A 15,184-nucleotide genomic window follows, 5' to 3' on the forward strand; every position below is an offset into this window, starting at 1 on the left:
TCCAAACTAATCTGGAACTGGGCTGGAAACAATGAGTCACAGAGTATTCACACATTTTTACCTCTTTCTTAAATGACTTAGAATTACCCAGCAATCGATTCACTGATTTGTGCATTTTCTGAGTCAGATGTGGAGGCTCCTCAAATCAGCTGTCCTAAGGACATAGAGGTCAAGACTCAGGAACAGCAAGACTCTGCCAATATCACCTGGCAAATCCCAACAAGTAAAGACAACTCTGGGGAAAAGGTAATGTTTGTGTGAACATTTGCATCCTTTTTGAATGGATTTTAAATACACTGCAAATATGTGAGATATCGAAGATTTACTACTACACTAATGACCATTCTCTCTATATATACTGTACTCATAAATATTAATGCCTCGTTGGCTGGAGGAATGATCGGCCTTGAGTTTTTAACTAGAAATCTCAGATAAGAATCTCTAAAATGGAAACTTTGTACTCCATGGATTTGTTGTATTATGTATCCATTAAGATTACCTTACTAAGAATTCTTTGCCCCTTACCTAGGCTCTGCTGAACTTTTAAGAAAAAAAAAAAGATGTGGAAACAATATGAATTTCTCTTTATGAATGTATCTTTTAAAATATGAGCCCTAAATGATTGTATATTGGCCGACGTGAAGGAGAGATCAGTTCTTAATTCAGCTTTCTCTAACACAGAATACAGCATTTCAGTATTGTATATAGCTTGAGATAATTATCCATTAGATGTTAAAAAAGGAATTCATTTAGGACTTAACACTGTTAGTATTCACATCCACAAAGATGCTTTTATGGTATATTGTTTTCACAACTGTGTGTAAACATGTATAATTTGTGCCAGCCAGGCTATATTGGTATGAGGGGAGGTCACAGCACACACACAAACACTGTTGTAATCATTGTGCTGAATATACTTAGAATCAAGGTAACTTTAAAAAAAAATAACTATAGTCACCATGCTGCACATTACATTTCCAAGATTTTTTTATTTTATAAATGGAAGTTTGTAACTTGTGACCCCCCTTACCCCACTTCATACCCCCTCCCCCATCCCTTCCTCTGACAGCCACCACCTGTTCTCTGTATCCAGGGATGTGATTTTTTGTTTTCTTAGATTCTGTGTTAAATGAAATCACATGATATTTTTCTTTAGGTAACTGAAGACAAGGTAACTTTTAAATCTGAATTTTTGAAGTGCACATGTCCAGGTGATGGTTATTAAGGAGGGCACTGGATTGTGATGAGCACTGGGTGTTGTGAGTAACTGATGAATCGTTGACCACTACATCAGAAACTAATGATGTGCTCTCTGCTGGCTAACTGAACATAATTAAAAAAATAAATAACAGCACAAGTGTGACTTCTAGGACTAAATGTACTGTAGGTGATATCTATCATGTGTGGTTTCTACTTTACATTAAGAGGCCTGTGAAAACACGCATTATTATTGCCTTCATCATAATCAACAAGCACTAAGAGGAATACAGCACCATTGAAATGGGTCTAATGAGAGTTCACACTAGATGTTCCCCCGTGTGTTGAAATATTTTTAAAAGTACAATAGAAAAGACAAACACATTTGACTGTAAAAGTATCTTTAAATTTTTATTTTTAAAAATACCCAAATTAAAAGATAAATAGCAAATTTGAGAAAAATGCTTCAGACTTGTCAAAGGTTAGAATATTCATTACCTAACACATTTAATATAAATGTATTTCTATCATATAATTTTCAAACAGCCTAAGAAGGCAAATGTGTAATTCAAAAAGGAAAGAATATATCTATATCTTGCAAACATATGAGAATGTAGTCTTAGTCAGAGGCATTAAGAAATTGTGAACTAAAACAGTGATCTGGTGTCATATTTTTGAGTTAACCAAGAAGTAATGGTATTTAATACAGGGCAGAGAACTTAGAGTGGGAACTTTAGCAGTGACACTGTCAGATACTGACAAATGGGAATGCAAATTTTTACCATGTTTTGGGAAAGAAATTTTGTATTATCTATTAATAAATTGTTAGTGACTTTGAGGCTAGTAATTATGTCCTAGAAATGTGTTATAGAGACATAATTTAAAAATTTTAGAATTACCTGTACAAAACTGTTCATCCCAGTTTTTTATAGGAAAATTTGGGATCAGTTTTAATGTCCTTCAATAGATTTTTTTAAATTAGCATCTACATATTCTATAGAAAATTTTAGAGACATTTAAGAGTCTTCTTAAGTTCTAAAGACTATGTAACAGCGTAAAGAATGTTTTAAGATACTATATTTTAAAAAACGAGGGATAGCATTTCTTACATATGCCAGCTATATAAACTCTATAAATAGAATAATAGTTGGAAAGAAAGACACCAAAGGGCTGTGCCCAATTTTTTTTTCTATTTGCTATATGTATGAAATACTGTATCATTGTTTAAATTTCACTTTTCCTAATAATATTTAAGTTAAAAAATGTATCATTGCTGTTAACTTTAACTTTCAAAATATTTATTTATCTCTAAAAGGTATCAATCCATGTTCATCCAGCTTTCACCCCACCTTACCTTTTCCCAATTGGAGATGTTGCCATCACATATTCAGCAGTTGACCTCTCCGGCAACCAAGCCAGCTGCACTTTCCATGTCAAGGTTATTGGTAAGCGCTGAAATTATTTGGGTGGGTTCGTGAGAATAATCTGAAGGGCTTTGCTGCTCCTTTATCTTTGGCAGTTCCCTCCTACTGATTCTTCCTATGGGCCTTGAAACCTACTCAAGCCACTCCCTCTTTGAAACCTACATACCCTTTACATATCCCTGTCTCTCTCTGATTTCTTCCAATACGGGCCTTTTGAAAAGTTCCCAGGTGTTGTCATTTGTTTTGTTTCAAGGGCCATGTATTATTCTCAAAGTCACTCAATATGTCTGGCTCTTGTCCCCTCCACTCATAAACTGCTGTCATCAGGGTACCCAATGGTCTCTAGAGTTACTCCTACTACACACTTTCTAGTTCTCATTTCACACAATCTTTCCTTAGATTAAACATTTTTTTTAAAGATTTTTCTTTTATTTATTTGAGAGAGAGTGTGTATGAGTGAGAGCATGAGCAGGGAGAGGGTCACAGGGAGAGGGAGAAGCAGGCTTCCCACTGAGCAGGAAGCCCGATGCGGGGCTCCATCCCAGGACCCTGAGATCATGACCTGAGCTGAAGGCAGATGCTTAACCGACTGAGCCACCCAGGCACCCCTAGATTTTACATTTTTAACCACACTCTCCTTACTAAAACCGTCTCCTTCCCTAGCTTATCCGACACCAGTGTTTTCTTGATTTGCCAACCCATTGTTCTCATTTCTCCTTGTTCTCTCTTTCCTACTGGCTTCTCTTCCTCAGGCCAGCTTTCAACGGTGACTCATCTCCAGTGTTCCAGCCTAGTCCTCTTCTCTTTCTCTTTCTGTAGTTTTCCTACTGATTCTGTTAACTGACCGCCATCAGATTTCTATCTCAATCTCTTTTCAGAAGTTCAAACGAATGTATAGAACTGCCTACTGAGCTTTCCCTGTAGACGTCCTAGAGGCATTTCAGACTCACCCAGACCTAGAATGTTTCTCAGCTCAGAAAGGGGCCCAGCCAAACACCTACCTCCAGAAATTTGGAAGTCATCCTTGACTCCTTTCCTTCCGTCACCAACATTCTATGAGTTATCAAGCTCTGCTGTTTTGATCTACTTGTTGTCTCTGAAATCTGTCCCAGCCTCTTCATCCCTACAACCATTGCTGTAGGTCAGTCCTTTTTGGGGGGTGGGGACATGCACTGATTTGCAGTTTCGTCTTTGTGTTTTCAGTCAATCGAGCAGATATACAGTGGACAGCAGACACCCATCACCAAGATGTAATGCATGGAAAGACAGGACACGTAGCAGTCTGTAGTGGTCAAGAGCACAGACTTGGAGCCCATTCTGAGTCTGCTCACCCACTTAAAGGCAGTGTGACCAGTAGTTTCTCTGTGCCTCTGATTCCTTATCCAAAAATAGAATGAATAAATATATTACATCATAGGGTTATTATGAGGTTTTTAATTACTTAAAATTTATAAACCACTTGAGCTGGTGCCTGACACACATTAAGCTCTAGGAAACATATTGACATCTCCTATATTCATCTCATGTTTTTTAATATGCTTGTTTAAAAATTCAACACATTTAATTCATAATATTTCAAGAATTTTGCATAACTTCTTAAAATAACTAATGCAGATCAGACTGTCTCCTTATCTTAGAAATTATAGGTTTGGGTAAAAGTCGATAAAAAGAGATCCAAGTAAAAATCAGCCTCATTCATTTCATAGTGCTTGGTGGTGTTTTTTTTTTTTTTTTTAATTGCTTGTTCAGTGTTGTTTTAAACATGAACTTGACCAGTCATATGAAAAATACGCTGGATTTGTTTTCTGTGATACTGCGATTTTAGACATGGAACTGTGGTTCAAGCATTTGCCAAGTTTTAATTTTTCACAATGAAGAGTCAGCACGATGAAATGTGAAACGTGTACTAGCTAGACACTGGATTTTCAAATTATGAGAGAGAGATGAAATGGGGAAGAAGAGGAAGCAGGGGAAGGTGAGAGAAATGGAGACAAGGAGAGAGGGGGCAGAGAGAGACAGACAGAAAAAGACAGAAAATTTTCCAAAGCCTGTATTTGCTTGTTTCCTCGGATGACAGGGTCTGGGTCTCTTACTGATAAATGAAAGGAAGCAGGAATGCTTTTGCTTAGCATTCCAGGAATGCGGCCTCACTTGCTTTGAAACAGGCTTTCTTTCCCCTTTGGAGACAGTGCCTCCACTAGTACCTCCTGTCCTTTTGACAGTAATTAACTGAGTCTTCCTGCTCTCTTATGCCTGCAATGCAACTTTATAATATTTGTCTAGGGACACCTGGGTGACTCAGTTGGTTCAACATCTGCCTTCAGCTCAGATCAGGATCCCAGGTCCTAGGATGGAGTCCCACATCAGGCCCCTTGCTCAGCGGGGAGCCCACATCTCCTTCTGACTGCTGCTTCCCCTGCTTGTGCTCTCTCCCTCTCTCTCTCCCTGAAAAATAAGTAAATAAAATCCTTGAAAAAATAAAATGTTTACCTAGGATCAGATAAGTTTAAGAAAATCTTGGAAATACCTGTTTGTAATTTCTTTTGGGAAAACTGTAAACACTGCGGGATTTGTCAGTTCAACTCTGAATTGACTCGATTCGGCATCCTTCAAGTGCACAGACCTCCAATGAGCATTTCTTCACATTTTTCTTTATTTAGCAACTTTTTCACTGCCATGCTCTGCAGTGAAAACCTAACTGCAAGAGAGACTTCGTCATGGGTCGGCAGCGTTTACAGTCTAGAAAATCAGTAGGCACTGCACTAATGAAATGACAAGCAGGAAAAGAGAAAAGACTTAGCATAAAACAGAAATCTACATATTCTCACAGATACAGCTCATTTAATTTCCGAGTATATGTTCTTATCTATCACCGGTAGAAATACCCTGGTCTTAATGCCCATGGTTGCAGTTTTTTAGCGTAATGACCTCAGATGAGTCCCTTAAATTAGCCTGTCCTGAGATTTGGTCATCTCACTCCTTCTGCTTTTCTGGGAAGGTTCTCTTCATTTCCTGGTCCATTGGCTTCACTACTCTGGGTGGCATGCCCACTACATCCACAATTGCCTTAAAAAACAAAACAAAAAAAAAAAACTTTTGTTTTAAAGATTTATTTATTTATTGGCGGGGGGAGGGCAGAGATAGTGAGCGATCGGGAGAGAGAATGTCAAGCAGACTCCATGCTGAGTGTGGAGCCCTATTAAGGGCTTGATCTGACAACCCAGTGATCATGACCTGAGCCAAAACCAAGAGCCAGACGCTCAACCAACAGAGTCACCCAGATACCCCCAGAATTGCCTTGTACACGGCCATGCTCAGAGTGATTTTAGGACCCTAGTATTTCTTCTTCAGCAGGCAGAGGACCAAATAAATAACAAGAGTCAGGTCTTTCCTTTGCCTGGAGACCAGGGTTACCACAAATCTCATTGTCAAAGGGGGCTCCAGGGCCAGCGAACAAGGTCAAGGTTCTCTGCTAGCACAAGTAGACATCAGTTCTCTTGTGCCCACTGCGTCACTTTTGAATACCAGTTGTAACTTCTTTCTCTGCTCTCCTGTTTTTTTAGATGTAGAACCACCTAGCATAGACTGGTGCAGATCCCCACCTCCGATGCAGGTCTCAGAGAAGGAGTACCCTGCGGTGTGGGATGAGCCTCAGTTCTCAGACAACTCAGGTGCGGACGCCGAGATTTTGTGGTCAGCGTGGTTAACACTGAATTGTATTTCATTTTTAAAAGCTTTTAAAAAGGTTAAAAGAAATGAAAAGCAAATTACTCCTTGTTTAAGTGGAATGAATAATCATATAAGATAATGTGTTTTAATGCTAGGATAATTATATATAATTTAATATTACTCATCTTACCTGCCCCTGGGATTTCCCTTCATTTCCCTTCATAATGCACATTTATTAAACCTATACTAGTTGTTGTACTTGAGGATTTCTGATAAGTTCTCTATGTTTACATCGTCCTGAAGGCATGAACTGTGCACTTCAGTAATGTTGTTCGTACACTTCTCTGTAGTCCTCTTCATTTCTCCAAGATTTGTCCCCTGAAGTCAGAAAGGTTCGTAGGACAGTAGAAAAAAAGTGAGGAAACACATTTGAAGTTCATGTTAAAGGTCTCACTAAAACCCAGTAAGCGACAATTAAAATGCACATTAAACAAATTTCTTAGTTAAATTCCCAATATTGGTGAGTGGGGGGAGGGATAAACGGGTGACGAGCACTAAGGAGGGCGCTTGTGTCACAAGCACCAGGTGTCATATACAGCTGATGAATCACTAAATTCTACCCCTGAAACTAATAATGTGTTACCTAAATTGAATTTAAAGAAAGAATTTAAAATTTTTCCAGTATCCCAGTAGACTGATCTACTCAGGGAAAACCATTTATTTAGCAAGAATGCCTTACTCCGATGAGGTTTTTGAATCTAATGTTTCTGTGTTACAGTATAAACATTGCATCTTTTATTTTTCTACTAGTAACCAAATCAACATAAATTGAATGCTTAGGTGGTTTGTATAAAGAGAAAGTAAAAATTCAAATACAGGAACTGATGAAGTGACCGCAGACCAGTCACCCCCAGCCTGGGTCCCTTCTTTCCTCTTCTTTCCTCTCTAGGGGCCGTGTTGCTCATCACCAGGAGCCATTCACCCGGAGACCTTTTCCCTCACGGGGAGACTGTAGTGCGATATACAGCCACTGACCCCTCGGGCAATAACAGAAGCTGTGACATCCACATTGTCATAAAAGGTATTCTTTTCATGGGGCGCCTGGGTGGCTCAGTGGGTTGAGCCTCTGCCTTTGGCTCAGGTCATGGTCTCAGGGTCCTGGGATCGAGCCCTGCATTGGGCTCTCTGCTCGACGGGGGGCCTACTTACCCCTCTCTCTCTGCCTGCCTCTCTGCCTACTTGTGATCTCTCTGTGTCAAATAAATAAGATCTTAAAAAAAAAAAAAAACCTCCAGAAAGCTAGTCGCCATTCGCTATATGTAATTGCTGTATTTAGGGAGAGAAAATGGACCGTGTGCTATAGATTCGTAAGGTTAGAATACAGATGGATCTTATTTGCATTTCCTATTGTCATTGCCTCACTTCATGATACATAGAAATATTTTCTTCAAGGGTGGTCTTTAACATTTCATTAACATTTTCACTGAAAGTACAAAACGTTGCTGTCATAATTCTGTTTTGAATAGCTGAGGAGACAGACTCTGCAAATGTACTTACTACATAATGCTATCTAGTTTTCACTTTCACTATGGGAAGGCCACGAATAACAACTCCAAGTCAGAAGTAGCTTAGCATTTATAAAATATGCACAGCCTCTAGTCACACACAGGCACAGCTTTTCAACTGTGCCTGCCTAGGAACCAAGAGGCATATGTGGTCATGTTCTCACACTAAGGGTTTATGGCGAAAGTTCTTCTAGGAATGCTGATGGACAGGAGGAGTCCTTTTCCAAAATTCAGCTTAGACTCATAGAATTTAATTCATATTGTTTAAACCACTGTGTAGAAATAGTACAATTATTTTTAATGCAGCTTCTCCCTGTGAAGTTCCATTTACACCTGTAAATGGGGATTTTATATGTACTCAAGATAGTGCTGGAGTTAACTGCACATTAAGTTGCTCGGAGGGCTATGATTTCACAGAAGGGTCTACTGAGAAGTATTACTGTGCTTACGAAGATGGAATTTGGAAGCCACCATATTCCACTGAGTGGCCAGACTGTGCTAGTAAGTTTTAATTTCTTTTTGGACTCCTTTCATGTGTGTGTGTATGTGTGTTTGGGTGTGTGTATGTTTCGGGGTATTTAAGAGGAAAACCTCCTTACTATGGGGATTGGGTTTGATGAATGAAAAATGGTGCTATGAAGGGCACCTGGCTGACTCAGTTAGTAGAGCAAGCATGCAACTCTTGATCTTGGGGTCATGAATTTGAGCCCCATACTGGGCATAGAGCTTACTTGAAAAAAATAATGGTGTCGTGAACTTGAAATGTTTGTGAATAAGAGAAATGCTCAGCCCTTGATTTAAAAAGTTAGCCCATCAGAGTCTCATTATTGATTGGTACAGGACAAGATTCTGTTTAAGGCAAACCCATCTTGGCCCAATCTTTGTTATTTGCCAGAAATAGAAATGTCAGCATGTTGTGCTTGATCTATAAACTTGAACTTATAGTCTCATAGTCTGTAGAAGAGCTTATATTTAATTAAAGTGATCTATTATATATGATAGAGAAAGATCAGTCACAATCTTTGCAGGTCTGATTTATATTTAGAACTATTCCATAATCTTAAATATATGTATAATTATAAAAATAGCCAGTGTCTTTGTCTAGTGTAAATAAATACTCTTTGGAATGGATCCTTGATTCATTACTATAGTTGGAGTTTAAATGCCAGTGTCCTGAAAAGAGAATAAAGCCCAATTACTTGAGCTACTTTTTCCCACAAATTTGGGTAGTAATTAAAAGTTCTGCAATATCACTCACCTCCATCACAGATTTAGACAGTAGGATTTTCATCCTGATGCTACTAGGAATCATTGTCTCAGAATATTATGGGACAGCTTGCTGTGTCTAACCATGCAAGTCTCTGATCTAAGGGGGAATTCTCTGTGGGAATTACACTTTCAAGGATTATGATTATCCATCATAGTTAGAAAATTTTTAATGTATTTTGGTTAAAAATATAATAGAAATATACATGATACAAAATTATATAGATATAAAAGATATCTTTGACCCAGACAGGATTTTTCAGAAATTCCCAAAAATATAATTTAAAAATTTTTAAATCTCTTTTTCCGTTAAATGTTCATTTTCTTAATGTGGTTGTAAACTAAAGAATAATATATCAAAGCAAACCTCATCACGGGGTAACTGGGTATGGTGCCGCTTGGCTGATTCATGGTTTATTGTGATCAATTAATGCCTAGGAAATTGTCTTAACTGTCATCTCTTGTTTTTATAGCCAGCCCACAAATCATTTTAGAACCAAAGTCCTAAGTTACAGTTATTACAAAGACAATTAAATATTTGTGTTGAAAACACTTAACCAACTGAAGCGGTTTTCTCTAACATTTTCCAGTAAAACGTTTTGCAAATCATGGGTTCAAATCCTTTGAGATGCTATACAAAGCAACTCGCTGTGATGATACAGATCTGCTGAAGAAGTTTTCTGAAGCATTTGAGACTACCCTGGGGAAAATGGTATGTCCGCAGTATTTGTTGGATTTTAAAGGATGCTCTTGAGCTTTTCATAGCTCCTCAGGGTAACCTGTCACTGGAACTTCGTGTCCTAATGATTTCCCGCCTCTCTGTAATCCAAACTTGCTCCTAATAGTTAGGATTGCTTATAGGTTTTAGACTTCTGGAACAAATTATAAATGAATCCTTATTAAAACATTTTTGAGTTTTTAAAAACATTCTGAGTCAGAAAGCCAGAGAAGCATGGGGTCCGTGTGGTTTGAAAATGTCTGCTTTGTTATTTAAAGTATGACAAAAATGCCATTGTAGACTGTATTTATTTTATGAGAGATAATTGAACATTGAAAGGACTTTCTTTTTCATGCATTTTTGTTTAGGACTTTTTCACTGTTTATAGGAAAGCAAAAACAGTGTATTTAATTTGTGCTGAACATCTCGGAGAAAATGTGTTATATACATATTTGTATCCCTAACAGAGTAGGCAGCTTGGATTTTGGATAGATGCTAAGAGTAGATTCAGTGGTAGTAGGGTTGACGTCCGGTGTGAGAGAAAGAGGGGAGCCAAGGAGGCAGTGTACGCAGGGACACAGATACACGAGTGGGTACACCCAGGGGTAGAAGTGTGTCAAAAGATCTTTTCTGACTTCTGTTTTCTCACAGAAAAAAAGATGCAGAGTGATCAGCTGAGAGAGTAAGGATGGGGGGAGGAGTTGTGAGGGTTTGGAAAGGGAGTTGATGGTATAAAATCATTTTCTAGGAAAATGCAAATGAATGTGCTAAAGAAAGGTGGTAGGATTGGCAGGAAGCAGGATTGTGTTTTCTCTCAAGCTGTAATTAACCATGTGGATGCACGTGTAAAGAAAGCAGAGCAATTAGCTTAACTAGGGTGATGGCTTCTACAGATAAGCGGTGGAGATGGGTGCGTGTGAAGGAGGGATTCCTGGTGATGATCCATAGAGTCTAAGAAGGATGAACAAGGCGGTGGAGACATTGGATGAGAGACAGCGAAGAGGTGGTAGGGTCCATGGATTATAAATTTGAAGAAGTCAAAGACTTCCAGGTGTAAGAGAGGGTGCAGTTATGGGTAATGATGGGGTCTGAGGGTTTGACCATGACCGCACTGAAGAAAGTAAGGCTGGAAGACTAGAGTAGAGGGGGAAAAGGAAGTGAGAAGCCAAGGTGATGGGAGATTCGCCAGATGGATATAAAAATCACCAAGAATGATAATAGCGACAGTTACTGGATATTCTTGGAATGAGGGGGTGATGCAGAATAGGGAAAGGCTGTAGGTAGCTGCATACAGAGGGGCCATCTACTATGCAGCAAGCTTCAGGACTGTGAGGCCCTAAGGAGGGGCATGGGAGCGTGATCTGGAAATACCAGGGAAGAGTGAGGAGGACACTTCCTCCACCGCCACATCCATGGTTTGAGAAAACTGAAAGGTGAGGTGTCATTGAGAACAAAGATGAAGGAACCATGAAGAGAGGTGAAAAAAAAATAATAATAGGAGATTTGCTGATGCCCGAGATCCAGAAGGCAGATGAAAGTTCTGAGGACTGAGAGATGGGTGGGAGATAGAATCAGAGAAAAGAGATCTAAAGAGCCGTATGGGGTGAACATTTAGAGATAAGAGATATGCCAGGGGTGCTGGACTTCTGGGGATCAGAGACATGCACAGAGAAAAAAGGCCTGAAACTAATCCTGGTGGTCCACACGTACTAGAGACTGCAGGGGAGGGCCTGGGCGAGGGGCAGGGTCTGTCCAGAAGCAGGAAGAGCTCTGTTCCTCTCCTCCCTCCTGTAGAGGGAAATGGAAGACCAACAGAATAAAGGGCTTATCCAGAGCACACAGACGTGGAATTTACATTTCATACTCTTCTATTTTTTATTTGCAGGTCCCATCATTTTGTAGTGATGCTGAGGACATTGACTGCAGATTAGAGGACCTGACCAAAAAATATTGCCTCGAATACAATTATGACTATGAAAATGGCTTTGCAATTGGTAATTAATTTATGCAGTGTTGAGATTGATCTGCAAAATGATTTTTAAGTCCAGAAGAGTGGGGCAATCTAGAAAAATTAACTTTTTTTAAAACTAAAACTCTTGAGATGATAAAAACTAAGAAAAATAAGTCACATTGTGTTGTGAAATTTTAATATTTATATGATATCTTAGAATAGTACTAAAGCCATTTTATATGGCATTCAATTTAAATTACAATTAAGCCATTATTTTAAAATAGCTACACGTGTAAAATACTCAGATTTCTCACACAGAATATATTAAGACTCAATCTGTTCAAGTCTGATATACCTTCTAATTGAATTTTCATGTTTTCTCCATATTATCTTTCAGCGTTTTTATTAAAGTTATTTCTAACTATGGTATATGATTTGTTTGCTGGTGTAGCTGGCCATTTAGCTTACTGCCTTAATATTTCTGGAAGATTTCATAGTCACCCTTGGGTCTTTCATTAATAACATCATCAACCTTTCTAGTAATTATATTTGTCATTTTTATTGCATTATTATAAAACTGTATAACACTTCCAGAATAATGTTTTAAAAAATAATAGTGATGGAGGCTCTTGGGTGGCTCAGTCAGTTAAGTGTCTGACCCTTGATTTCAGCTTAGGTTATGATCTCAGGCTTGTGAGATTGAGCCTTGTGCTGGGCTCCATGCTGGGCATGGAGCCTACTTAAGGGTCTCTCTCCCTCTCCCCCTCTCCTTTTCCCTTTCCCTCTCAAAAAAATAATGATAATAATAATAATAGTGATACCAAAATAGTATCATAGTTAAGCACATATACTCTAAGACCAACTTCTTACATCCAAATTCTTCCTCTACTACTATTAGCTATGTGGTCTTGAGCAAGTTTGTGTATATATATATGTGTATGTATATGTTGTTGTATATGTATTGAACTCATAGGACCATTCTCAGGATTAAATGAATAAGTACAAGTACACATAAAGTCCTTGGAAGGTTATCTGAGAGATGATATTAGTTGACATTACAGCAGACCGCCTTTTTCTTCCTGACACTAATCATATGTGTAATATTTGTAGTGACTTAGCATTTAGAGTGATGTTGACATTTGCTTTATAACTTTTAAATTTTAAAAATATTTTTGCATATATGTTTATTGCAGAAATTTGAAAAATGTTGAAACCCAGAGAATGAAATCAAGATAACCCACAATCCCATAAATAATTCTGTTAATATACTTATATATGTATTCCTATGTATATTAACATATATACATATAACTATACACATTATGTATATGTGCCCATACTACTTTGTAAACTTGAGTTTTTAGTTAACATTATATTGAGGACATTTTTCTGTCACTAAACATTATATTTCAGTTTCAATGGCCACATATTATTTAATTAATCAATTTGACATAATTTATGTAAACAATTTCCTACTGGTAGCCTTTGGGTTTTTTCCCATTTTTAACTATTATATAAAACTTCTCAGTGAAAATTTTGGACATTAAAGTGTTATATAGGGGGCGCCTGGGTGGCTCAGTGGGTTAAGCCGCTGCCTTCGGCTCAGGTCATGATCTCAGGGTCTTGGGATCGAGTCCCGCATCGGGCTCTCTGCTCAGCAGGGAGCCTGTTCCCTCTCTCTCTCTCTCTCTGCCTGCCTCTCCATCTACTTGTGATTTCTCTCTGTCAAATAAATAAATAAAATCTTTAAAAAAAAAATAAATAAAAAAATAAAGTGTTATATAGGAAAACATGAGGTGGCAGTGGCAACAGAGTTGGCAGGAGTATGTCTAGAATAACAATGGCTCTTCTGTCACACATGACACAGGTTTCCCCTCCCAAACTGTTGAAGTTTGGGTCTAAGAATGCACTTAGAGGGAGTCAGCTGGCATCATAAGGCTTTGAGATGGGTGATATTTGTCATCTAATAAGGATCAAAATGGCGGTTTGCTAGAATCCTATGTGGACACATAGTACATTTGATCCCAAGAGATAAGCTTTCCTCCTTGAATGCCTTTACAGTAGAGAGTCACAAGATTAGTGTAACATTTCAAACAACACCTTGGCAAGCCATAATGTATGAAAAACAAAGGGTCAATAAATATATTAAAATGCTTTGACCTCATAATAGTCATGTAATTCCAGTTAAAACTAAAATGAGATGCCCTTTTCGACATGTCAGATTAACACATTCAAATAAGAATCATAATACCCAAAATTGGCAAGGGTATAAGGAAAGAAAATAATACTCCTATATTGTATACAGGGGAGAAATTGGAGGACAATCGGCAATATGTATCAAAAGATTAAAAATAGTGAAACCCAGAAATCTAATTCTAAGAATATTTCTCAAGATAAAAATCACATCAGTGTGCAAAGATGCCCTATATTTCATAAATTCTAAGGTGTACATTTTTCATTTGGACATCTCTGAAATTGGAATATATCTTCTCATTGATGGTGCCTTACATTTTATGAAATCCTCTCTGCACAAGAGTGTTCTCAAATTTTGAAATAACCCAAAAGTCTGAAAATAGAAACCTGGTTAGTTTGTGGTATAGTCATAGAAGAGAATATTTTGAGAAATGTCATAATATATCATTGAGAAAATTAGGGAAAGATTACTAAGTAATATACACGTAGTATAATTATTTGTTAAAGGTATGGTATGGTTATTTCTGTTCCAGCGATTCATGTATCTGTGTATGCATAAACATATATGTGTGTGTTTATACATTCATAGAAGAAAATCTTGACTAAAATGTTATAGGCATTATTTCTATATGGTGGAATTGTAGGCAATCAAAAAAATTTTTTTGTCTTGGCTCATCTGTTTTTCTATAATGGCTACATAACACTTGTGGGAAGGATGTTTGCGTGAAAAACAAAAATATTTATTCTAGGTAATTTTAATAGCCAAAAAACATAAATTAGACAAAAAAATTTTAAGAGCTTATTTTCTTTAAAGCCCAATTTAAATTTAATTTAAAAATCTTAAACTGCTTACATAGGTCAAGAGGCCTGTATAAATATAATTTGATATTTAAAGCACATAATCATGCAAGAACAATATGCCCAGACCAATATTAGTATCATTTAATGAGGTTTTAGAACGAGTCAAACACTGAGCTAGATAATTGTCTCAATTATCCCCCAAACCTGTGAGGTGAGAAGAATGACCTCAATTTTTAAATGAAGAAACTGAGGTTCAGAAAGAGGAAAGTAACTTGACTGGAATTGTACACCCTCACACCCTACGTCCAGAAGCTACCAACTGAATCTATGTGGGTGGTCACAATGGCACAGGGGCATCTAAAGCAGACTCCGTGCTGAGCATGGAGCCCGATATGGGGAT

The 15,184-nt window shown here is 37.8% G+C and overlaps 1 protein-coding gene across 4 annotated transcripts in view; it reads left to right on the plus strand.

Moving 5' to 3' along the window:
* Window positions 1-15,184, plus strand: part of SVEP1 (sushi, von Willebrand factor type A, EGF and pentraxin domain containing 1) — a 180,214-nt gene that overhangs the window by 73,485 nt on the left and 91,545 nt on the right. For all 4 annotated transcript variants that reach the window (XM_059143460.1, XM_059143462.1, XM_059143461.1 and 1 more), the window contains exons 8-14: window positions 128-246; window positions 2,513-2,642; window positions 6,185-6,292; window positions 7,240-7,371; window positions 8,162-8,356; window positions 9,712-9,833; window positions 11,725-11,833. In XM_059143460.1, the coding sequence (XP_058999443.1) occupies window positions 128-246; window positions 2,513-2,642; window positions 6,185-6,292; window positions 7,240-7,371; window positions 8,162-8,356; window positions 9,712-9,833; window positions 11,725-11,833 (915 nt within the window). The remainder of the gene's footprint in view (window positions 1-127; window positions 247-2,512; window positions 2,643-6,184; window positions 6,293-7,239; window positions 7,372-8,161; window positions 8,357-9,711; window positions 9,834-11,724; window positions 11,834-15,184) is intronic.

This window comes from Mustela lutreola, chromosome 12 (genome assembly GCF_030435805.1).
Source record: "Mustela lutreola isolate mMusLut2 chromosome 12, mMusLut2.pri, whole genome shotgun sequence".
Classification (NCBI taxonomy): domain Eukaryota; kingdom Metazoa; phylum Chordata; class Mammalia; order Carnivora; family Mustelidae; genus Mustela; species Mustela lutreola.